Source organism: Sinohyriopsis cumingii, unplaced genomic scaffold (assembly GCF_028554795.1).
Source record: "Sinohyriopsis cumingii isolate HCF-2022 unplaced genomic scaffold, ASM2855479v2 utg000198l, whole genome shotgun sequence".
NCBI classification, from domain to species: domain Eukaryota; kingdom Metazoa; phylum Mollusca; class Bivalvia; order Unionida; family Unionidae; genus Sinohyriopsis; species Sinohyriopsis cumingii.
The window spans coordinates 3,223,132-3,249,726 of NW_028315875.1; the positions used below are offsets into that span (position 1 = coordinate 3,223,132).

Below are 26,595 nucleotides of genomic sequence, written 5' to 3' on the forward strand. Positions count from 1 at the left end.
ATTGACGTTGTAAGTGGCAAATCAAATTGTTGTTTATATATTTGTGTTGGAGCTTGGAACAATGTTCGTGCTTGTAGTTCACAAGAATCACTGTCATACTGTCTAGAGGTGAACAATATTGTGTACTTTAATTTGAATGTAGTTTATGATTTTCAAGTTATATTACGGGTAATCAAACCTAAAGCAGTATTACAATTTTAATCCGTGAAAAGCTTTAGCCCAAAATGGCAATTACACCATTTATCAAAGGAGTTACAATACCTTGGAAAAATCTGTTTGAATTATCTAGTCCCAACAGTGCAGGTAAAGTGAACACCAGACACAATACTGTCACTAAAGGATTCCGAAGAAAAACTGCAGAATCCAAAGAAATCTGAAAAAAAAGACACTCGTCTGCATTACTTAACAATTTAGAATACTTTGTTTATTTAAACATTTCTTCAAACGTTTGGTTGGAGCTTTTTCTCTATTCTTCTACAAACCGTAATCTCTACTTTCGAAAAAATCTAAACACTATAAACTTTGTGATTTAACCAACCTTCTAATGAGTGGGTACAACATAAATATGTACATATTGACATGATAATGTCTGTCAGTGTTTATGTATATGTTGTCATGGTAATGTCTGTCAATATTTATGTAAATATTGACATGATAATGTCTGTCAATATTTATGCATATATTGTTATGGTACTATCTGTCAATCTTTATGTAAATATTGACATGGTAATGTCTGTCAATGTTTATGTATATATTGACATGGCAATGCCTGTCAATGTTTATGTATATATTGTCATGGTACTATCTGTCAATATTTATGTAATTATTGACATGATAATGTCTGTCAATGTTTATGTATATATTGACATGGCAATGCCTGTCAATGTTTATATACATAGTGTCATGGTTATGTCTGTCAATATTTATGTAAATATTGACATAGTAATAACTGTCAATGTTTATGTATATATTGACATAGTAATGTCTGTCAATGTTTATTTATATATTGTCAAGGTAACGTGTGCCGCGGCACACTAGTGTGCCGCGAGGGATTTGCAGGTGTGCCGAGGGAGTTTTGAAAAATATTTAAAAGTGCTAGCATTTTGAAACCTTGAACATACCGAAAAATTAAATGGCAAATCAATGTCGCAAAAGTTAAAAAAGTAACATATATAAAAACGCAGTCTCTGTCAGTCTGTCATTCATTGGCTAATTTCGTAACGCGAGACTTGTGCGAGATCTCGGAATAATTCGATCGCTCTAATTATAATAATAGTCTAATAATAAATACATGCAGCCCATTATACAATGTTCTCGAATTTTCCAAGCTAAAATAATAAATACACGACATAAGAAATCAGACCGCTACATTTGCCCGCTAGGGGTGGCAGCTATACAATGTGCTCGTATTTTCCACGCTAATATAATAAATATACGACGTAAGAAATCAAACCGTTCCGTTCCATGCTTATAAATAAAGTTTGTTCATTGTTTATCCATGGAGAAATGCTTAAGCAAGTCTGGAACTCTGAAAGAGAAACTGTTAAATGAAAAGCAAGGAAGCAAGCGAAAGTACAAAGAAGATTACATCGAGTATGGTTTCATCGCTTCGGGATCTGAAGATGCTCGACTGCCATTCCGGCTGATCTGCAACGCAGTTTTGTCGAACGAGGCGCTTGTTCCCAGCAAATTGAAGAGACACATGGAAACAAAACATCCAGCTGTAAAGGACAAACCAAAGGAATACTTCGAAAATCTCGTGGCTCGACAAAATAAACAAGCTAAGAAACTTACGAACTACATGAAACTGCCCGAAAAGGGATTGATTGCAAGTTATAAGGTCGCTCAGTTGTTGGCAAAACGCAAGAAAGCGCATACAGAGGCTGAATCAGTCACTGCGCCAGCATTAGCAATTGTCGTTGAAACTATGCCTGGAACCAATGCCGCCGAAAAAGTAAAGAAAGTTCCTATGTCAAATGACACGATTTCGCGCAGAATTGAAGACTTATCGTCAGATTTAAAGGATCAAATTTGCGAACACTTCGAAGCGCCTGACGATGAATTGTCTCTGCTGTGGTCTCTTCAAGTTGATGAATCTACGGACGTTAGTGGCAAAGATCAGCTGCTGGCTTTTATTCGATTCGTAAAGGATGGAAAATGTGTGAACGAGTACTTATTTTGCAAGGATTTGGAAACTACGACGAGAGGCGAAGACATTTTCCATTTGGTGAATGAAAATATTTTGCTGTTCAGCCTACAGTGGAAAAACTGTGTCAGCGTTTGCACCGATGGATGTCCTTTAATGCAGGGAAGAAAGAAGGGATTCGTCACTCTTCTGCGCCAAAAAATCCAAACATGTTATTTGTTCACTGCATGATCCACAGAGAAGCTCTCGCCTCCAAATCTTTGCCGAATGATTTGGAGTCTGTTCTGAACCATGTTATTCAAGTTGTAAACTTCATCAAATCTCGACCGCTTCAATCTCGACTTTTCTCTCAACTCTGAAGCGATGGATTCAGTCTACAAATGCCTGCTGTACCATACCGACGTTCGTTGGCTTTCAAGGGGAAAAGTGTTAAAGCGTCTCGTCCATCTCAAGATTGAAGTGATTTCGTTCTTGGAGGTTGAAAAAACAGACTTTGGATTCTCTCTTCATGACGAAATCTGGTGGCTGAAGGTTCAGTTTCTCTCCGATTTATTCGACAAATTAAATTCGCTGAATTTAAGTCTTCAAGAACCATCGGAAAGCATCATCACTGCAACATGAAAACTGAAGTCGTTTGATGAAAAGTTGTCGCTGTGGCAAAGTAAGGTCTCGAAGGGAGTCCTCGACTGCTTTCCTACTGTTAACAAATCTCATTCAAACAAGAAAATCATTCCCGAAATTCTGGACACACTGAGAGACCTACAATCGGCACTGCAGCATTACTTCCCATCACATGTAAGCGATGAACATGGATGGGTGATCAATCCATTCGGAAACAACGAAACTACAAATCTTACAACCGAAGAAGAACAGCTCATTGATTTAAAAAACGATGATTTTTTTCAGTCAACATTTCCCGAAAAGAGCCTGGATGAGTTTTGGATCTCAGTCAAGAAGTCATATCCTGCAATCAGTTCATAAGCAATCAAAGTAATTCTGCCATTTGTGTCTTCGTGGTTTTGTGAGTTTGGATTTTCAGCATTGACTGAAATCAAATCGAAAAAGAGAGAGAGACTTCGTAAAATCGTCGATGACATGCGCGCTTATTTTCGACTTTGGAGCCTCGTTTCAATCTGATTTGATCTCGAACGCAGGCACATCCCTCACATTAAACTTAAAATTAAATATATATGTAAAAATAAATAAGTTCTTCACCACAAAAATTGTTAAATCTTTTCAGGTGTGCCGTAATTTTTTTAGATCTCTTTGGTGCGCCGCAAGACAAAAAGGTTCGAGAAACACTGCGGTAATGTCTGTCGATGTTTATGTTATTTACAAGATAGAAAAACTGTTTACAAATGGTTTTCATTCCGAGGATTGTGTTTTCAGGCAACAGTTCACAAAGAAACAATGTATTTCTTTGACGAACAATTAAGAGTTTAATATTTTTTGTTGTTGTGTTTTTTGTATTGTATCGTGGTATAAACTACCAGTTGCCAAATCACACAGCAAATAAGGCCCGATAGGTTCTGCCACTAATAACAAACTGCAAACACCGAGGTCGAGAACCAACCATTCCAAAAACTCTTTTACTGTATCATCACTTACCTCATGGAACTCGCTGAGCCCGTCGAGAAGTAATGCTAATTCCCTTGCACCATTTTAAAAGTCGTTAAAGTAATTATTTCTTGACCAGCTGCAATGATATATGTTAAAGCCTGACAGTACAGAATGTTATCACTGTATCCACATATAATATATGTGTTTAATTGCACTTGTGCCCATGTGACTTCAGATATGCTGAAATTTCAGATTGATACTGGTCATACAAAGGTGAGCAGTTGTATCTAAATTTCTTGTCTAGGGGCATACAAAGACAGTTGACCCTGGCTGGCCTTGGCAGGTATTGAAATGTTGACAACGAATTACGAGTCGCATGCTCTGTGCGAATCCGGGTAATGGATACGGACAATACTTATAATTGTTTATGTCATTGTGTATTGGTGACAAAATTATAAAATAGTATCAAGTTTAATACATTTATGCTGGTATATATATATATATATATATATATATATATATATATATATATATATATATATATATATATATATATATATATATATAGCCCTCTTGAAAAGATGATAAAAGAAAGATTTGACTTATACCCTTTTCTGGTATATATATATATATATATAGAGAGAGAGAGAGAGAGACAGACAGACAGACAGACAGAGAGACAGAGACAGACAGACAGACAGACACAGACAGACATAAAAACAGAGACATAGACTATATGTATAGTATGTATGCTGTATAAATGATCTTCCACGAGATGTATAAAGTTTTCATTAAAAGCAATCGAGGCTTGCCGAGTTTCCTCTTAATGAAAAATTTATTACAGTGGTATATCATTGATATTCGATTGGTATATCATTGATATAGCATACATACTATACATATATTTTATTTATATCACATACAAATACACATATTTGTACTTCGAATGGAGTTACGATATGCTCCAGGCAACTCCTCACATCCCTGCGAGTGTGTCCGCTACAAAATGTAGTTCTACGATTTTTCTTCTTGTTCACAATCACATATGCATATTGATAAGTTAATTGTTTCTTTTGGACTTCCTATTTTTATTCACATTTATTAAATCTATATAAGACACACTCATGATTTATGAAATATGTTTATTGTGAAGATAGTAGTGAACTACAAACTCGTAGATTGTACACTGAAACTGAACTGTCGGGCATTCATGTACTGACATATGGAAATTAGCTTGGAATAGAACCTAAGCGAAATGGCAAACGAACAAGAGGTAATTAAAATATTTTAATATTCTGAGTGTTCATCTAAGTCATTGTTTTGCTTTAATTAACATTTCTAAAGACTATACAATTCTCTCTGTCTAAACTTTACCATCATTCATAGGTCCAAAGATATCGTCGTATGACACAAGCAAAAATCCCCAACGCTCGTAATTTCATGGATTTTCGCCCCCGTATCTAGCTACCATAATCCAGAGAGAGAGAGAGAGAGAGAGAGAGATCATTTGGACATTTTTATATTTAATAATTAATAATCAATTTTTAGAACATTGAATATTTTTAAGAAACAACAACTACAAAGCATTACATACGCTACAGTATGTGTGCCTTGTGGCCGAAAAATTTAACATACAGGCCTGGTTTCGACTAGTATTGCAACTATGTATCATTGATATTGTGAACACTGTAGATAGATCCCAAGGAAAGCGTAAACATACCGTTACGACGAACCAGATTATTATAGGTTACTTGGTACAAGTTCAGTTTTAATGTTTTCGTCCAGCGAAATGTTTTTCTCACCCTCTCCAAATTTTTGCTTATTTTGCCCCTTTTACGCACGAGAGTGAAAAGGGGAATGGAAAAAGAAAGGATTTCGATGAAATTGTGTACCATTTTAATTTAGAAAACAGGGTCTATTAATACTTGTTATCGTTATTTTCATCTGTTAATTAAGATTAATGAATTAGTAGAAATTAATCATTGATCTTTAGGCTTGCATTTGAAAGAATGTTTATATATTCTTATTACTGCACCATGGGCGGATCACAATTTGATATACCAACAGTACTGGTATATCAATTTACTTGATACCAACACTTTAAATGCCATGTTATTTTTAATGTGTGTGGTGTGTGTATATATATATATATATATATATATATATATATATATATATATATATATATATAGAGAGAGAGAGAGAGAGAGAGAGAGAGAGAGAGAGAATATTAAAGTTGTAAAATTTGCAATTATTCCTCTACTTAGATTCGAACACAAAGCATACACACTCATTCATATATATATATATATATATATATATATATATATATATATATATATATATATATATATATATATATATAGAGAGAGAGAGAGAGAGAGAGAGAGAGAGAGAATATTAAAGTTGTAAAATTTGCAATTATTCCTCTACTTAGATTCGAACACAAAGCATACACACTCATTCATATATATATATATATATATATATATATATATATATATATATATATATATATATATATATATATATAGATATAGATACATACATACATATCTGCGACATATGTGTGTGTGTGAGAGAGAGACAGACAGACAGACAGACAGAATGAGCATACCCTGTCAGCATGTGTGTTTGAGTTGGGTGAATCGTAGGACGATAAATCAGCCCTTCACCCGTGGTGATATTGATTTTCGGGTGAGGCACAACATCGTCCATCCATATTAAAACAGATTTGTGGGGTTGATTTATCGGACTAGGTGAATCGTACCTACGCTACGTTTTAAAGTTGTTTTTTTATATAGACAAAATCAGTAGTAAACAATACTAAAACATATTGTTTGTGCTATTTGTGTCAGCGTGAAATCTTGATTTAACAACAGAAAATGGATTAGTCAACAAATCTAAATTGGACCTAGTCACGGGTCGCTTGAGGCTCATTTTTTAAACAAGTTAACTGTAGTCTTTCATGCCCAGAATGAGATTATTTCAGCTTTGATTCCTGATAACTAATGAATTGGATTACTTTATCTTTTTCCTTAAGTTGTTGTATGGGGGGGGGGGGGGTTCACTTGCAACTTCCGTATCCATAGACGGTCGCTTCGTATTCCTTTCAGAAGTAAAAGCAAAATTGTTCTTGCTTTAATCGAGTCATTTACATAGGTTGAACGTGGACTCGTTCCCTGGGGAAATAATCTGCTGACGGATATGTAATTCACATGACAGATTATATGTATATATTACCATGTGAAAAAGTGTTGAGCTATTTTCGTTCTGATATATATATATATATATATATATATATATATATATATATATATATATATATATATATATATATATATATATATATATATGTATGTATGTATGTATGTATGTATGTGCACTTTGTTTTAACGCATGAAGCAAACGTACGGGTAGTATCTGTTAAAAGTATTTTTACTTTTCAATATCTACTACCAATTTAATATTTTGTACCATGTATACCATCACCTGTCTTTTCTCACCTGCGAATAACCTACCTTTAGCCACTAAAATTAAAATATATTGCAAATTTCTTTGATGGTAACTGGAAAGAGGTTTCATCTAATAACCGGCACTGATAAATACATTTTCATTTTGAGTTTACTTTTGCTTGCAACTAATATTGATCTGGGGATGTACCAACAGCCTGTGCCTGGAATTTATTTATTTGAAACATATCACTTGCCATAGTACATTGGAGCAGACAACATCCGCTTCTCGGTAAGAGGTGGGTAATATATAATTGACAGATACTGTTATCGCTGTTTTGATAGAAATAGTGTTCTCTGCCTGGCACCCATTCTCTGCAAAGCTTTCAATGCATACATAAACATTCTCTCTAAAATGCTACTGATTCGGTATCAGGGATATATACGCTGCTGGTGCATGAAGCAATCGTGGACTTTGTCGATGAAATGGCTTACGACAACCTCTCAAGAATCCCTTTCGTTTGTGATACGGCGATCAAACAGCAAAGCGACCTGCTGAATCTTCCTGAAAGAGTTATACTTGGTGCCGGATTGGCGTGCTTAATTTTGTCCACAATTTGTCTTAATTTTATAATAATTTTCAGATTTATTTGCCGTGCAAAGCACAGGATGTTTACCCGTATTTTCCTGGTATCCCTTGCAGTGTCTGACCTTATGGTAGCTGTATCCGTAATGCCATTTGGAATTTATGGATTATTTTACAATAATATAGGAATTTTCGGAGAACAAACATGTTTCATTGCAAATAGTTTGGACGTAATGTTTACTACAACATCAATTATTCATTTCTCTTGTTTGTCTCTGGAGAGGTACATCGCAATATGTAGACCATTTTCTTACAACAAATGGTTTACTGGTCGGAATATCTTGGTTATTTCGCTTATCTGCTGGGGATTTCCGCTTGGTTTATCATTCGGACTCATTTCTCTGAAAGTACACATTCTAGATATAGAGGAATTAAGTGAGTGTGCAAAACTAAGTGGTTGTATACTAATTACCAACGCTCCGTATGCTGTGATCGGATCACTGTGTTCATTTTTCTTGCCGTCTGCTTTCATCTTGTGGGGAAATACTCAGGTTTATCTTACTGTAAAGCATCGGCTTCAGCAAGATTCTAGTTCCGAAGTACCAAACATTAGTACGTCTGATAAAAACATTAGACGCACAGAATCGAGAGTAGCAAGAACAATTGCCACCATGACGGGATGTTTCTTCGTTCTATGGGCACCATTTTTCACCATCAACATCATCGATCCATTCGTTAACTATTCTACGTCTGCAGCAGTTATCAGGGCCGTCACGTGGCTGGGGTACGCCAACTCTGCCATCAACCCTATAGTGTACCTACTAATGGAAAAACATACTTGTATTGGACCACCCTAGTTACACTTAATGGATGATGTCAAGAAAAAGCAATCCTTGTTACGTTTTAAATATGTTTTCAAGAAAAGCGACCCAAGTTGCATTTAATGGATGCTGTCAAGAAACAGCAATCATATTTATCTTTTAGATATGTTTTCAAGAAAAGCGACCCAAGTTATATGTATGAAACGCTATAAGGAAAAAGCGAACCTAGTTACATTTAAGGGATGCTGTCAAGAAAAAAAAGAAAAAAGAAGCTATGAAGATTCAGGGAACCGTTGCCTCAGATAATTGTTCCCATTCCATGTTTTGTGACACAAAAAAAGGATTGCTTACTTTTTGATCTCCTTTAAGATGTTACAAATATCTTTTTTAATTTGGTGGACTGCATGGAAATGTTGAGATGTGTAAGGTGTATTTTCTAGCCGATATAAACACGTATTTACACCTACCTTGCTTGCTGAAGGGCATGGACTGGTATCGGTCACCAAGGACCTGTCGTTTGATCGAAGATAATAATTAGTATAACATTGTATGGGAATAAAATAAAATATTTCAAACAGATGTTCAACCAGATTTTGATGAAGTGGCTAACTGGATGATGGTTACACCAATGCATAAGCAGTTCTAAGTCATAAAGTTGCCAATGACGCACTTCTTGGTCATTTTGAACAAAACGGAATCGCCACATACAAATACCATAAGTCATGAGGTACCACCTGGTTGTTAAGTATTTTACCGTAGAAAGCTCACAGGCTTTTGTTGTGATAGAGGTCAACTAGCATCTTTGTGATTTGGACTTACCCAGAATTCACTCAGCTTTATTGTTTCCTTTCATGTTACAGTCGTATTCTTATTTGCAGGGTTCACTGTTTGTGATTTATTTTACACTTTCAGTGTTAATAAGTTTGATCAAATAACCACAGGATGGTTTCTCTCAGTACGACATTTTTCATATGATTAATTTCGCTGTACATTATTAACTTTACTCCGATCTATTCAAAACACTTTAAACAAAATACAATAAATAAATAAATAAATAAAAAATAAATAAATAAACGCTTGCTATGATCAAGACGACAATTTGATTATGAGATTTGTTACAACAGATTCGGATTAACACAGATTCGGAGAGTTTGTCAGAAAACAAAGATATTGATTGATACCAATATATCAATAGCTTTCCAATGTGAGAAATGTGTCATCGATGATTATGATGATGATGATGATGATAACAATGATGATGATCATCATTATGAAAGTATAATCACTGGCATCCACATCATTGACTTTCAGCACACACACACACACACACACACACACACACACACACACACATATATATATATATATATATATATATATATATATATATATATATATATATATATATATATATATATATATATATATATATATATATATATATATATATAATTCTTGGTCATTTAGAGATAACTCCTAACTGTAAATGATATCTTAATATCTGAATGTTCTACACGTTTGCGTTATCCAATTTCTATACAGTGGGGTCACCCACATTTACTTGCCTGCTTGTATTTTTTTAAATTGAGATTCAGTTTTCATGATTTTACATGTTCCTTTGCGTATCTACATCACTACTTGACCAGATGTATGGGGCATTACCTTAAATTTATTTTCCATCCTGATCTTTACTTATGTTCCCTTACTTAGACACACATACACACACACCAAGACACTCACAAGCACACACACTCATTCACATGCACACACATTGACAGCTACACTCACATGTATTGTACACAGAGAACCACTCATTTACAAACCTCAATGGGTTTTACATTGAGTGTTTGTTTCATTGATGTGGAAGTAGAGAAAACTAAGAAATGGAACCAAAAGTTGACAAAAGCGTACACTTTTTCTTAAACTCATCACATTTGTTATTACTTTTGACGATATATTTTTCAGCCTTTTGTATATTAAATCACAATTTTTTATAATAGGTGCGATTTGGGATTCTGATGCGCCACGTGATCTGTATATAACATATTTTGCAAGCAAATTTAGGGAATTGATAAGATCATCAGAGTTGTTATTTCCTATAACGACATCTTTTTGTGTCATTGTAAGCTTCGGGTCGTAAGTTTGGATCCGTTCTTCAAACAATTTCCGAGACAGTCCTATTCACAGAATGATCATATAATAATTGCTAAAATTGTTCTCTTTCCTCATTAAACAAGGTGCATTCATCATTATCACCTAAATTAATCTTCATTAATAACTGGTTTGTGGCAATATTTCTGCTTAGAAATCTTAGCTTAAAGCTAATCCGTTTTGTGTCTTTTGTACAAAGTTTAGCCAAAACAAATGGGTTGGTCCATTCACATCCTTGCTGCATGGATCAATTTTTATATTCACCATTTGACTTTTGTATCTTGCTTCTTGTCAGGCCTTTATAAATAAATTTTATCTCTGCTCTTTCACTAAGATGTGAAGGTTTGTCGATTATTGCATGGACATATTTCCACTTTTAAAAAATAATGTAATTTTCTTCTTCAACTGCACAGATGTCGTTGAGATAAAAGCAAAGTACTGGATAAAATTAGTAGTTTGTTGTTTGTTTATTTCATCAAAACTTAACAAGAATCTTTCAAAAAGTTGTTCAATAAGTACAACACTGTTTGTTCTCCACTTTGTATATGATTTAAAATTGTCTGTATTTACTAAATTAAGTATATCTTGAGACAAGTGTTCCTGAACAGTTTACGGTTCATTTTTTTCTACTGAAATAAAGCACAAGTAATACCACGTAAAAGATAATTTAATTGTTTTATAGATTTCTCTTAATTTTGTTTTTCCTAATTTTAATAACAGTAAATTCCCAAATTGTCCAAATATTTGATCAGAAACAAACATATTTTGATACAAGGCGCCAACTCCAGGAACGTTTTATATAACACAAATGAATGCAGGTAAATATCTACCTGATTGGAACTACTCAGCATTATAATTGGTATTAAACGATATCGTATTTATGGATCGATGATACGTATTCACCGTATCCATCACCTAGCTTAGTCAATATGCCAACTTATTTTAGTAGCTCCAATACAAAAGAAGTGTTTGTCCTACGTTATAACACTGACTTGTATCAGCTGATGTGATTTATTTGATAACCTATGAAAAAAATGTAACATGCAAAATATAGGACAAACACCCTCATAAAATTCTAAGAGAATGAAAATCAACGCTTTCATATAAAAAAACTGTATGGATCCTCAGTTCTCCTCTAATGTTTCAATACATTTTAGTACAAATAATCACTCCTTAGGTGATTTTTCTTGCATGCTAATTGATCTTGTACATGGAGAGATGAATAGACTAATTAAAGAAACTTACGGGATTCGTAGGTTAGATACTTTGTATCCAAAATGGTCTTAACACCACGGCAATTTATAATCAAAAAGTTTTATTTTCTTTTGTTTTGTGACTTTCAGAGGATTATTGACAAAAAAAATTCTGAAACTGTTTACGATGAACTTTAAACTAAGAAACACTTCTAAAATGATACTCACTAGTGAAGAATAAAAAATAAAAATAAAACATTATAAATCCACCAACAGTTGTCCGATGTGTAAGGGGAGAATACTGAGAATACAGATACGGAAGAACAACGAAGTTTCCACCACCCACTATTAAGTTTAAAATCATGATTAACTAATAGGTATACGAAGAAGTCATACACATACAAAATTAAGTTAAATTACAAATATCCTAAATATATACTACTATTTGTTCATGATTTTTCTTGATACAGTCCGGATCTGATTATTAAGACAGTTGTACAGACAATCCCGATCGAGAAGTAGATATACTGTCTAATAATGATGAGAACTACATTTCCTATCATAGGAATTGCACACTCGATTAATTTGAAAACGAAGGCAAACTTGTTTTTGTGATAAGAACAGTTAGATTTCAAGATAATTATTTAATTATTGATCGATGTCCGAATGACTAGAATAAGTTGTTTAACATCTAAACGATGATAAATTCACAGAAACAATACAATATATATATATATGTGTGTGTGTGTGTGTGTCTGTGTGTGTGTGTACGTATGCAGATATTGTTAATGAAAGCGAGTTTGCACCAATAGTAAAAGTTTATTCAGATTTCAAAACTGTGCGAACAATCACTGTCTAACAGTCATAATATCGAGACTTTGGCAGGCTATAAACATCCGTTCACCTGGAGTGCAAACGATGCTGGCCCATCATGGTGTAAAACATGGTGCACGGATGTCTAGTGCAGGTTGGCGTTTCGCAGTTCTGACAGTGTAATTCTTACCACTTCGACTTCGACTTTACGGCTTCTCGATCACAATCAAATTGGTTTCGACAAAGTTCCTAGGATCATACGCTGACGTCAGCGTCAAAGTTGGGTATAAAGAAGTTATGTTTATGTTAATGAAACGTTATGCACCAGATTCATTGAAGACATATTCCTGCAAATTTGTGGAAAAAAACAACAACAAATAAACAACCACATATTTATACGAATGATAGCAATAACAGCCATTAATGATTATTAATTTCAAATTTATTGCTAACATTTACACACAGAACCTCCTTTGGATAGCCATATTTTTAAAAATTGCAGGGCTGATAGCCTCAGCAAGTTACGTTGTGCATGAGCGAGTGTATATCACCCCTCTTTGCAAATTATTTACTGTTAGATGCACATTCGCGTGTGAAAGGTTTCAAATACGTCATCAAATTGAACTACAATTTAATTTAGAAGTTTGCACGCATAGTACCGAAAGAGATCCATACGATTGATTTCTCCAAAACAATTACCGGATATCATGCCCGAGTTAATGACATGTCCCCAATTAAATTAAGTGGCAGACAAAGTCTATCAACGGTATTACCGTATATATAAATGAATAAAGTGTACCAAAAACCAAAACGCAAAGATCTGTTGGAGGATATTATGCCAGCATACCTGGGTCTATGCTGTTTGTGCTGAATAAATATACAGTGTGTAGAGGGCGCTGGGTGGGTGATATGCATGGATTAGCACAGGATCAGAAGCTCAATTGGTATATTGAAAAAATAGGAAACTACGATGCTGGGTTATGGGAAACAGTTTGAAAAAAAAAAAAAAAAACTTTCATGACCTAGTATGCAGATGCATTGACCAGCACCAGTTGTAACGTTGATCTTTCTCTCAGTTAAACCCAAACTATTCTATGTAGGTCCATGGACAGAGAGATCAACAGACATACAGAATGCCATGCAAGCAGACTACGACATTGATTTTTTTTGAGGTGGTAGTGGTGGTGGTGGTGGATGAAACTGCTTGCTTGAAATCAGGATTCGGCGAACGTTTGTACCTGAAAAATTCGGTATTTTCCGATTATCGATCGAGGTCGAGGGTTGTTTACATCAAGCGACAATATGACCATTTGCTAAAACATTTATAATGGATCAATGATACTTTGTGATCTTTCCAAGCAATAGTACGGCTTCACGTTAGTGCAAGCATTGAAATGCGGGTTCGATTCCTGCCCAGTGTAGTCCGGGGTCGATGCCGCGTGTGTCTCTGGGCAGGTCAATTTACGTTCGTTGCCTCGAAATTGATTGGTTTCACCTGTACTTATGTGCCATTAAACTTCAATCGTTCCTTCAATCATCCTGTCATCCTTCAATCAGACATTGCAACTTTTGGGTAAGAAATAAAGAAAGACTATTAAACCATGATTTTCCATACTTTGTTAGGATTGAATTTTCTAAGAATTCGCATAAAATGTAATTTGCTTTGTTATAACTCAAAGACTGATAATTCCAAAAAATGTGTGACTTTAGTAAGATTATAATTGCTGATTAAGAACCGTAATAGTGTTAACATTGTATAAATAAACTGCAGAGATTTCTTTGATATTTAAAGTTAGTGAGTTCAGTAACATTATACAGCACCTATACCTCGTGAAGAAATTTGCTATATCAGCCAGTTTTACTGTGCTGACGTTGCAAGCTACAAAATAGATATTGGAAAGGTTATGAACTCTGAAGTCAGATCGTAGGAGCTTCTTGCACAAGTTCGTGGTTTTCAATGCAGTCTGGAAAACGGATCTTGTAATTTTTCTTTACTAAGAAGTTCAAGGTGGACTCATTTACCTTGGTCTTTTATGCAGCGATGTTTCATTCCTCACTGCCCACATATTTACATCCGTTTGTATTCTTTTTATTATATAATATTAATTATGAAATATATTGTGTAATGGATTCTTTAACTGTATTTATAATTTACATGTACTTGTAATCGTAGTATTGACTATTGTAAAATTGATTTCGCTACCAACTTTATCCTCAACATTAAGTACTTTAGTAATAAAATACCTTTAAAGTTACAGAACATAATATTTTGGTATTTAATAAATTTGCTTTTACCACAAACAATCTTGGTATTAGTCTTAACTATTGAATTCTTAAACATTTTGGCTATCGTTAGCTTATTTGGTATTTAATTATTTAAATTATATAAAAGACAGAAATTCCAGAATCGCATGACGTTATGTTTTGAAAGATAATGGATTTCTTTATCTAAAATGTATCATTTTACATGTGTAATTATCCTACATCGAGCGTTGTGTGATTTCATTAAAAACAGCTATACTTCAACTTCACATGGAGTTCTGTCTTTTCTTTTACAATTTGAACACTGTACCTCTACTCACATTACAAGGAGTGACATCCACGTAAAGGAGGCCAGAAACTCTATTACTCTCTTTTCTTCTGAGACTTGTCCCACCAGTGAAATGAGGCATGATGGAATGAATATTACCTTAAATCATCGTTACGGCTCAGTCTCGGGACACTATGTGAGTAGCGCCCTTAGAGTTTTGCCTGTCTCTTGTTTTGGCATCGTGTGCAGTGGCTCTGCAGACCTTGGCGCGAGTGACAGTCCATATTGCAGTTGGTGCAGACGTATTGGGAAGTCTGAGTTACTGGGGTTGCTGCCACACTCTTCTTTCTGTCACGTTTCTTTGCTGCCAGCTGGCCTCTCCTCACATCAGCGACTGCGTTGTCCTTGAGGACCATAAGTCTCCAGGCGCCTCGGTCCTCAACCTGCACTTCCCAGCCGTCGGGTGAAATGTCGCATGCCTTCATGTCCCTCTTGCATACATCCTTGAAACGGAGTGATGGACGGCCAACTCTTCTGGTATCAGTGACTAGCTGTCCATATTGGATGTCCTTTGGCAGCCTGACATCCTCCATGCATCGGACGTGTCCCAGCCATCGAAGGTACATGCCGAGAATACTTGCACGCTGCAGGATCTTGCTGTTGGGCGCGGTCTTGCCAGCTGATTTTCAGGATGCGTTTTAGGCACAGTTTATGGAAGGAATTGAGCCGGCGCTATTACCTCATGTAAATGATCCAGGTCTCACTTTCATATGGGCGGTTGCTGATAACGCATGCCTGGTAAATTTGCATCTTGGTGTGCTGTGTCAGTGCGGTGTTTTCCCACGCCCTCTTCGTTAGTTGGGCCATGATGGTGTTTGCCTTTCCAAGCCTTCTGTCCATCTCCACATCGAGCGAGAGAGTGTTGCTGATGGTTGATCCCAGGTAAGTAAAGATGTTGACAGATTCAAGGGTCGATATCTACCCATTGGGATGTGTTTGAGACACTATGGAGTCTATGAGAATTTGACATTACCGTTGGGACACTACAGAGTTTATAGAGAGTTGAAAAATAAGCAATAATAAGATGTTTACATTTGTTATATGTTTGTTTTCAAAATTAACACTTTAATGCGCATACATCCCTTTAACACACTCTCTCACCAACAATTGATGAAGAATGAGGATTATTGTTCTTCGGTCTTTTATATTTATGTACAATGCCTAAGTTCTAAATGGAAATACGAGTGGAGAAACCAGGCAGAATACAATACAAACTTTTAAATAGTTAACTAATGTACAGAGTTGACATCAAAGTTAGTGCGACGTTGATTCTAATATTTCATTAGGCTATCTTTTGCCACCGACTTTAAACCATGTTGTTGAGCCATGATCATTTAACCACCATTCTACTTTTTCATCGTTTGTAGGGAAATGTTTCCCACGATACATAGGCTTATGGGAATGCAAAACCTCATTGTTGAAGAAAATACACACACTATTGTCCATGCACACACTTTAACTCTTTCTTTGTAAGTATTTCTTACTTTGTCGTACGTAATGTTGCAAATATAAAAGATACAAATTTATCACCCTACCAAGTGTACTGTCTCGTGTGGAGTGATATATACAAGTTTATCACCCTACCAATTGTACTGTCTCGTGTGGAGTGATATATACAAGTTTATCACCCTACCAAATGTACTGTCTCGTGTGGAGTGATATATACAAGTTTATCACCCTACCAATTGTACTGTCTTGCGTTGAGTGATCGATACATGTTTATCACCCTACCAAGTGTACTGTCTCGTGTGTAATGATCGATACAGGTTTATCACCTTACCAAGTGTTCTGTCTTGCGTGGAGTGATGGATACAAGTTTATCACTCTACGAAGTATAATGTGCTGTGTCGAGTGACATATGTAGGTTTATCACCCTACAAAGTGTACTGTGTTGTATGGTATGATATACGTTAATCACCTTATCAAGTTTACTGTGTTGTTTGGAGTGATATACATACGTTTATCACACTGCCAAGTATATTATCTTGTGTGGACTGATACATCTAAGTTTATCAGCATACCAAAGATAATGTTGTGTAGTGTAATAGCTGTGTTGTGTGGAGTGAAAGTAATTCGTTTATCACATTATAAAATAATACACGATTCCAGTATGCAAAACAAAATAAACACTCCAGCGAAAAGCTTTATGAATAAAACCATAATATTTATACGGAAGTGAGATAAGTCAGGTTGACAAAAATGCAGATAAATCATATTTTGAAAGCAAAATCTAAGAATGTGGGTCTGGGTTTGAGATTTTGATTTACATCGAAAATTCCACCAAAATAAACAAGGTGGGTTTATTGGCCCATTGCTAACTGGTGTTGCTGGAGGTTTATTACCGTGCATGTTAGACAAAGGCTGAGTATCATCATGACCATGGACTTGTGGTAAAGGTACTTATTTTTCTTTTTAAATAGTCAGTCAAATTTTTTCTTTACCAAAAACATTACTGATCATTTATATAAAGCCTTTTGCAAATTTATAGATAAAACAAATTAATAAAAAGATAATAAAAACATTTTAGAGTTTGTACACACCAAGATATATTGGCTGAATATATTAACAAATGAGAACCTTATTATAAATATTGAAAACTATTTTGAAGGTAATGGTACTGTAACATAGTGAAGTTTGAAGAAAACTGTTATTGCAAAACATAACTGAGTCAATCGTGTCGTGGTCAGTGTGACACGTAAAAAATAGCATTGGCGTATGGACAGGCCAGCGATAAATCGCTAGCCTGCAATGGTTTGACCTGCCAGGTTAGGGACATGAATAATTTTTAATTAAAACCCTTTGGGATAACGGTTAGAGACAAATAGACAGACTATATTAACGTCGGGTTAAGTAGTAGGAAAGGACGACGTGAGGACAATCCAGAGACAGTTTATATTCCTTGGAGACAAGTCTCATAAAATTAAATTTCCAGAAATAGATATTAATAAAGTCAGAATAGACACAATTATTCTTACTTCGATGGGTATGTGAAATTTTTGTTGGCAAGAAAAAGTTCGTCCTGAATGGCTAAGCTATATGAGGGTATGTGCTTTCCAGATGAAATTCAATGTTTTAAGTAATTTCGCTCACGAAATTAGTCACTCCAAGTTTTTCTGCGGAAGGGAATGTTCTTTCCTCTGGGAAATCGAATGTGTTCTCCCATTATAAATTGTCCAAGTGACTGGTGTCTGGAAGTTGAGGGACAAGGAAAGATTCAGCTTCATAGAAAAGAGAACAAGCATCAGACGACACAAGGTTGTCTCGATCGCATACAATATGTTCATTCATGTAAGTTTGTACTTATTTGTTTTAATGAGTTCGTTTTAAATTCATACATCAATTTTCATTGAATTCGAAAATTTATTGTTTGCATTCATTTGTCTTGAATGTTATATGGCTCGTGTATTCTAAGAATTTCAGACGATATTACCTTCATACGAATTTCATTAGAATTGTCCAAATTGACTCTTTTGTATGTAATAGGAATTTCATGCTGAGAATGTGTGAATTTATCGGTCTTAAATGAAATGAATCATGTAGGCTGTGAATTGATTTTACTATCTCTTGACTTGTTATTCCATTCAATTGCTAGCTAGCATGTAACGTAGTTAAGACAAGGCGTTATGTCCATTAATTCATTGTGTAATTAAGTTGTGAATGATTTTCAATCGAGAAATCCGCGCATGTGACTGACACATAGTCCAGTTAGTGATTCATTGTCCACATTTGGCTTACAACGGTTGATTGTGTCTAGGTTCTGTCACGGTCCATTCAGGAATGCGACTATATGGCAGGGAAGACATTGATTTCATGGTAATAGAGTTGTGATTCAGCGTCAGGTTGCTAACTGACCCATATTAGCCTTATTTCTTTTGAATTACGATAAGACTATATCTGACGTAACAAGAGTGGGGATTATTGTTCGATTCCAGAAGAAACAAAGCCTGCAAAATACTTAGGTTGCGTATTTATGTATTTTTTAAAAAGAAATATTGCTCAATATCTACACCACGTCGTGGGAAAATACAGCTGACAACCAAGTTGCGGATGATGACTCGAAGGAGCTGGAGGCAGGGAAAATGAATACAGCGACTCTGACCTGTCACCAACACGGAATTCGTAATGATCTGAAGCAAGCAGGCATGATGAGCAAATAAGTTCGACGATTCGCTCGATTCTATAGTGAAATTTGTTGTATCGGTATAACAGAACGGCTAACTGCATTAAAAGAAATTGTTAATTTTATTTCTAAGAGAAAGCGTATCATTCAAATGTGATGCTCAATTTCATTTTATTTATGAAATTGATTAAAATGTTATATTTACGTATGGGGGCTCGTGTTGCTATATTCTATATCTGCTCAGATCTCTGTTATTCCATCCAATAATTTCATATTTTGTGTTATTATTTATTCGATCCGTACGATAACAACCTGGTCGAGCATATCCTAGACAATGATAATCAACAAAAGCGCTACATAACAAGCAAACGCATTAACTAGTACACATTGGGTTTTCATTTATAATGATCATAAAATGTTAATATTGAAAATTGTGATACATTTAACCATCCTTCAAGCGATTTTATAAAAACGTATGTTGCTTTTGATAGGAGATGACATGGCCGCGGAGCGCCTTTGATATATGGTCCGAGATTGAGTTGAGTTTTGTTTCGGCCAAACACAAATTTCGTCGTGTTTGTAACTATTAGAGAGATACACAGCTGATAAAATGTCAGTCCAAGAAACCAGCCTAAAACCAAAAAACAAGGTCATCTCAAAGGAAAACGCGAACGGAGTAGTAATAATTGTCGACCACATACCCATCCCAACTATACCGGTGCCCAAAGACACAGTCATAAATGTGTTATTCTTATGTTACGTGTTTAGGCTCGAATAAACAGTAACACAAGAAAGAGTGAAAACAACAAGCTTTGTACAATATAACAAATAATTTATTTCCCTGGAAAAATGCTGTAAAAATAAAAAAATATGAGAACTTACGGTTACCAGAATCAAATCCAAAAATAAAACAAGAATAATACACGAATAAAATTTTTAAAGTCCTAATATTGAAATATTCTAATGATTCCAAGTTCAAGTCCTGACGAAGAATCCAAGATGGAAGGCGATGACGTATGATGTAGCCTGTACGGTGTTGGCGTCTACAGTTCCTTGTACAAACACAATAATTTATCATCCGTGTTTGGAAATCCAAATAAAATTTCAAGAAATTTCCTTGTTCAAAAGTTCTGTATGAACACAATAATATTTCCAGAGAAACGAATTAATATTCTACATTCCAAGTAATGAGAAGAAGAATTAACATATAACTCAAAAACTCAAAAATTCAAATACTTCAATACTAGTCACAACAGAAGAAAACAACTTGACATCAAGTGTTTAAAAGCCCAGACTCTCAGATCTCTCTCTCTCTCTCTCTCTCTCTAAACATCACTATTAATACTAAGTATTTTGCAATTTCGGAAATGCCTAATTGCGAAATAGAGGATGACGTGATCATGTTTACATGTAAAAGTCACATAGCTCCTGTATGTCCTTGAGAAGAACCAATCATTTTACTCCTTGAAAAAGTTGTTTACTTGACACTTAGTCAAGGCCAAGAACTATGTCTAAAATAGAAACAAGTGTTTCTATTATTAGGTACCTAAGGAAAAACTCAGGTCAAACAGAATTTTCTGGAAAATATCAAATTCCTAGTGAACAAAATTACATTACATTGACATGTAAAGAAAATAAAAAGATTCCACAAAAAATCAAATAAACACAAATTAAATCAAAAATATGTAACAGTTATCAACTTCATCAGGCACATGTATCGCCCGGGAGCGTACTGTTTGTAGAGGGATCGCCGTTGTTCAGCCTCAGCTTGTAAGGATGTTTGAAACTCGATGATCTTTTTCAGACCAACATCTTGTGGGACTTGAAACTTCGCGTATAGAGACATTCTGCTTCATCTATAAGGAATGTTATAGGGAATTGGAATTGGTCTTGCGTGCTGGTGAGAGAGGGGGTAGCTGTCATGTGGGCACGCACCTATAACCTCTTGCCGTCGTGTACGGACTAGTTGGCGATGTAGTGAAATAAAATGTATATTTGTTTAATATCTTAAGATCCGGAAATAAAACGTTATGTAAAAGCTTTACCAATACAATGACAACGTCACAAACAGCATCCCATTTGTTATCAGGATTTGTGGGTTTATGATTGTACGTTTTTAAAAACCGATTATTGTAATGCGACAAAACATATCTTTTAAAGATAATTTTATCTTTTTGTGTGACAAGACATGTTATAAAGAGTGTTACATACCTTGAAAGAAAAGTTATTCCCGACGAGATATTTATCGAAGACACATAACCGAATATAACATCTGTATTGTAGTAGCACTCGCTCCCGGGAGTACGCTGCAGAGGGTATGTGTGTGTGTGTGTGTGTGTAATTTTCTATTGATATTCCACCCGCTTGGTGGAGATTAACCCTAGATGGTCCCCAACTGATTTAAAGGGTTGGTCTAGGTTTCCCAGTACACAATGTCTATCTCTTTTGCGTCCTCGTTCCATCCAAATATGGATTGACAAGAGTAAGCTATCCCATGCCGGCGTAAGTATTCATTTACAAATGGTTGGTATTATTTGTCAATATAATAAAACATTTTTCCGATTTTACTCACAACTTCCTTATCAACATGGTCAGCATGAGTCCATGACTATGTCGTCTCTGGCTACTACACCTCGTATTGCCATGTTTTAAGTTATGTGAATTGTAACTGCGAATTAAGAGCAGGCCAAAAATGGTCAGATTGGCCGAAAGTCCTGTCGGCTGTATATACATGTTAACATTCTCGAACCTGAGGGCTTCTTCAACGGTGGCCTTGGGGGAAAACTGACCGACATACTTTCGTTTGAAACATCAAAGAGGGAGGTGCTGCTTTTACTATGGTGCGTACGATATAGTTTCCACGGGTGGAACACGTTGTCAACGTATTGCTGCTACGATTACCCCGGAGGCTGATGAAGCAGGATCCGTTTGTAGGGTGATGGGAGTGTCGTGGTTGTTGATGACAGCTACATTGCCTTAGTTATTAACGAATTGTGTTCAGTCCCAGCGATAGAAGCAGGAAGCTATTTCCGCGATGGTAATATTTACAGATGTAAATTTTTCGACTGTCGAATACATGATCTACTCCTTTTTCTTTGAAAAAGATGGGGCACCACGAGTGCCTGCATGGCTTGTGAAGGCAGCCAGCTCGTCCCGTGTCACATATTGGACGAGGCCTAAAATTTTAGGCACTGGAATCTGTCACTGTTAGCCTGAAAACCTGTCCGATGGAGTTGATACTAAATAAATGACTCCGAGCGAAAGCAGCGTGGGTACTCATGAAGCCAGAACCACGTAGATTCATAGTGTGCTTGTCGCCGCGCAAGCATTAGTAATTATTTTTTTGTGCATACCAGCCAATTAATTGGTGTCCAATTTTTTTATTTTTGTCGCATCTAACACACGCATCGAGGAGTTATATATGCCACCTTCGTGCACGCAGATGTGTTTTTTCTGTAGGATACGGTACTCGCATACTCATTGAGTTCACCATCGACATCAATAACTTGCTGATGTTTTATCCGTCAAATTTATTTCCACTCGTGATTATCTGGTCGAAATCGACATAGCAGCGCGGGATATTGATAAACGCAGGTGAAATAAGTGGTATGCACATGGCTTTTGAGAAGATCTTGTCATCTAGGGTAACCCAAAAGATGGGTAAAAGCGATTCAGAGTGACTTCAAAGGAGCGTCAGCCAGAAGTGATGCTTACCCACCCTGTCGTCGCGTTGTGGTCCTCAGCCTTTCTATGAATGGTAATATGCACTTCTTCGAGTGTACGCATATTGTAAAACGTGTCCAGCATGGTGTGTTTTAACTCGATAGCGGTGCCATGTTAGAAATCGGTTGTTTCTGAGCCCAGCAGAAATGATGCACCTACTTGTTCTGAATGAATTTCTCAAGGTGCCATACAGGAATTTGAGTCGGTGCATATCATACGTTCTAAAATCACCGGCCCTACTAGAGGAGTGTGAAATAAAATACACTTTGTAATCCCTGCACTAGTGCGGAGAGATGCTATGTGCGGGTGTGTGTGTGTTTTGCTAAGAACAGATTTGTTGATATAGCTGACACTACTTTTCAACGACAGGAAGGACATTTGGATAATTGGTTCTACAAAACCGCGGACGGCGAGTTAATATGTCACAAAACATAGACTGGCTGTAGAAGCACGACCGTGGAACTATGTACAAACGTTTTTAGAAAACACAAAACTAACTACTTCGCACAGGATGGCGAAGTTAAACAGGGTTTTATGTATTATATGTTCAACAAATCGCAAGGCTTTACCTAAGTAGGAGTAGAGCGTTGCAAGGTACGCTTTGTTTTATGTATTTGTTATGTCCTGGATTCACAAACCAAAATGATCATCTCGATAGTGGGGTCAGGAAAGGTCTTTAATTATAAAAACAATTTATTGCAAACGTAGAATCTGTGGCCGGCTAAGATGAGAACACCCTAAATCTGTACCAGTCATTGTTCTGGCACGCCAAAAACAAACCATCGTTGGGGGTTGCTTTAGCACCAATGTTGATAATGATGCCCGCATCAGTGCAAAGCAAGCCCAGACAACCGCAGCCATCGAAATATCTAGAAGTCGGCTTTTGGTATACCCGCGCAAGCTGCGGCAACGGCACAAATCTACACCCGTACAAGCATCATGCAGAACGTACACGAGTCCAAAAACCTGAAGACTACTGGTTGTGGGTGGCATCTCTGTGGGGCATTTAGCCTTAAGCTTTCTCCGCTGAGCGCCTACCTTTTTCGTTTCTCAACAAGATAAAGCGGATAACAGCAAACATGACATACTTCTGTTGTGCTTTGATCTTTTCCTAATGGCTGTTCGATGATCAATTAAACCTCTCCCGGAAACAATTCAATAGGAATATCTCCAGTTTCAGCAACACTCAGGATGTCCATCATGAAGGTACATGTATTCAAATAATATTCTCCATAGATATGCGATTAACTTAGGTCATAGTGAAAAGGCAAAATAAGACGATATCTCATCAACCTAATTAAAAACAAAAGCATACAAATGGCCCTTTGGGTAGAAGAAGTCGCGGGAGCTTCTGATCACTTGCGAGATCTTTCCTCCACTGGATTTAAAAATTGCGTGTATCTCGATCATTTCTGCGAGAGACCCGCGATCCCTTAGAATGGCAGCATCTCAAAAGCACAACATCAGTGTGTCACATTGAAACATTTTATAACTGATATAACTGATTTTAAGGAAAGTAAGCGAGTTGGAAAGATCATCTGTTAAGGACGAAACTTAAGATGAAATATCGGATGGCTTGCTGATAACCGAACACGACACATAAAGCGGTAATACAGATATAATGGGCATGTTGTCTTTTACTTCCGTTTAGGGCTTGCAAAAATATGATACATTGGCAGAAATATGAAAAGAACAACACGCGTGAATTGTGGAAAATTGTGATTTTGTATTTTAAAAAACTGCAACACTTAGAATGTGTGACCGGTTTCGCCTTATTCCTTCATCAGACTTATATATATAAGATTGGTTTCTTTTGTTCAGCACAGCAACTGTTTTGTGTATTATGTCGTGTTTGATATTATCTGTTTCAGCTATATGGCGATCAAGTGCGTTATTACAAGGGAGCCATTGATATTTATTCCTTTGGAAGCAGTGGATATTTTTATCATTCTAGATTCTTTACAGAATTATAACCATATTGCGGCATTCGTCTTAATTTTTATTGTGACGAGCCCATGCTCTTAAAATAAGTGATAGAAAAGGGTGAAAAGCAACAAGCTTTATAAAATTAAGTAAAAATAAAAACACGAACTTAATGTACTGCTTATTAAATCCTAAAATAGTCATAGAATTATAGACAGAGGCCCTAATAATAAGCGTTATGAATACACTTTATTGGAAATCCAAATGAAGTCCAACGCTAAAGTGTTGGTGTGTCTCTGGTTGCTAATATAGCGTTGTTGTACCGAAGTCTTTTGTTAAATTATCGTAATATAATTTCAGGACAGAATACAATAGAAATCCCATTGAATGTATCTGTCAAAGAATATTATTTTTTATTCAGCACTCTGTATTACCAGGGAAAATAATCACTGAATCGAATAACTGGAAGAAAAAAATTCCAGTCCAAATGAAGATATGGACACGACAATGATACAAAAGTGAATCTGTTAGATCTTAAGGCACGAATAAATAATCTTCCCAGTATTATTCAGCCTTCCACTTGACCTCTGGTCACAATTAGCATTTTCTAGAATAAAAATTACATAATGGAAACTAACCTTCTAGAAAGTTCTTAGAGGTTACAATACAAATATTAGTTATTATAAGAAATTGTGTTACTACAGTTATGATATATAACCTCAACAATGTCAGGCACACCAGGTAAATTGTAGGAGAATTCCAATAACCTAGACGCAGATCCAACAATAAACATGTTTACTTCTATTAATAATGATCCTGATATTAAACCCATACGCGTAAAGAATATTTAGCTATGTATTACAAAATAATAAATAATTCAGGTCAGTTAAAAAATAAACTTGATTTTGGACAACGTTAGGTCTAACATATCAAGTTATATTAAAATAGCATATAATAAAATATTTAAAATAAAATTTAAAAAATGTCAATGCAGATTAAATATGCATAACGCTATACACTTTTCGTGGTACCAAATCTTGTCAAGATTGCAGTGTATCATTTACAGCTTTGGTTTAGATTTGACAGTGGAGGTATAATCATTCAAGCATATTACTACAGTTGTTCCATTATTATTTTCGTTTACGAAGTCTGCACATTTGTATAGTTTGATTCGGCAGCTTCAATTACTTAAGTTCTGTTATTCTGTCAACAAGTGTTTTCATTTCAGTTGCCTGCTTATGTGTTGCCTATTTGGCTGTTTATGTGTTGCCCGTTTGAAGATTGTCAGTTGTTGGCATGACAATTTAGTGGTACATTCTCGGTAGCCTGTCTGTTGGGTTTTGTGCCTTGGGGCAATGACTATATCGCTTGGTTCAAAGAAAGCTAATGACATCATTCCTGATAGTTTGACTTCTCCAACACTTCATTGATAATTTTTGGGGTTTACTTGTGCTTTTGACAATGTTTCTTTTCATCATTGCTCCAGTTTCTACTAATGGCCATGTATCTTTTACGTA

The 26,595-nt window shown here is 35.7% G+C and overlaps 2 protein-coding genes across 2 annotated transcripts; both read left to right on the forward strand.

Annotated features, from left to right (window-relative positions):
- Positions 1–1,498: 1,498 nt before the first annotated feature.
- On the forward strand, positions 1,499–2,377 carry LOC149774586 (SCAN domain-containing protein 3-like). The gene has a single exon (XM_089945027.1). The coding sequence runs from the start codon at positions 1,499–1,501 to the stop codon at positions 2,375–2,377; it is 879 nt and encodes a 292-aa protein (XP_089801153.1).
- A 5,055-nt stretch (positions 2,378–7,432) lies between these two features.
- LOC149774587 (5-hydroxytryptamine receptor 4-like) lies at positions 7,433–11,045 on the forward strand. Its single transcript, XM_089945038.1, has one exon. It carries the CDS (start codon positions 7,645–7,647, stop codon positions 8,599–8,601), a length of 957 nt encoding a protein of 318 aa, XP_089801164.1. The 5' UTR covers positions 7,433–7,644; the 3' UTR covers positions 8,602–11,045.
- Positions 11,046–26,595: the final 15,550 nt, after the last annotated feature.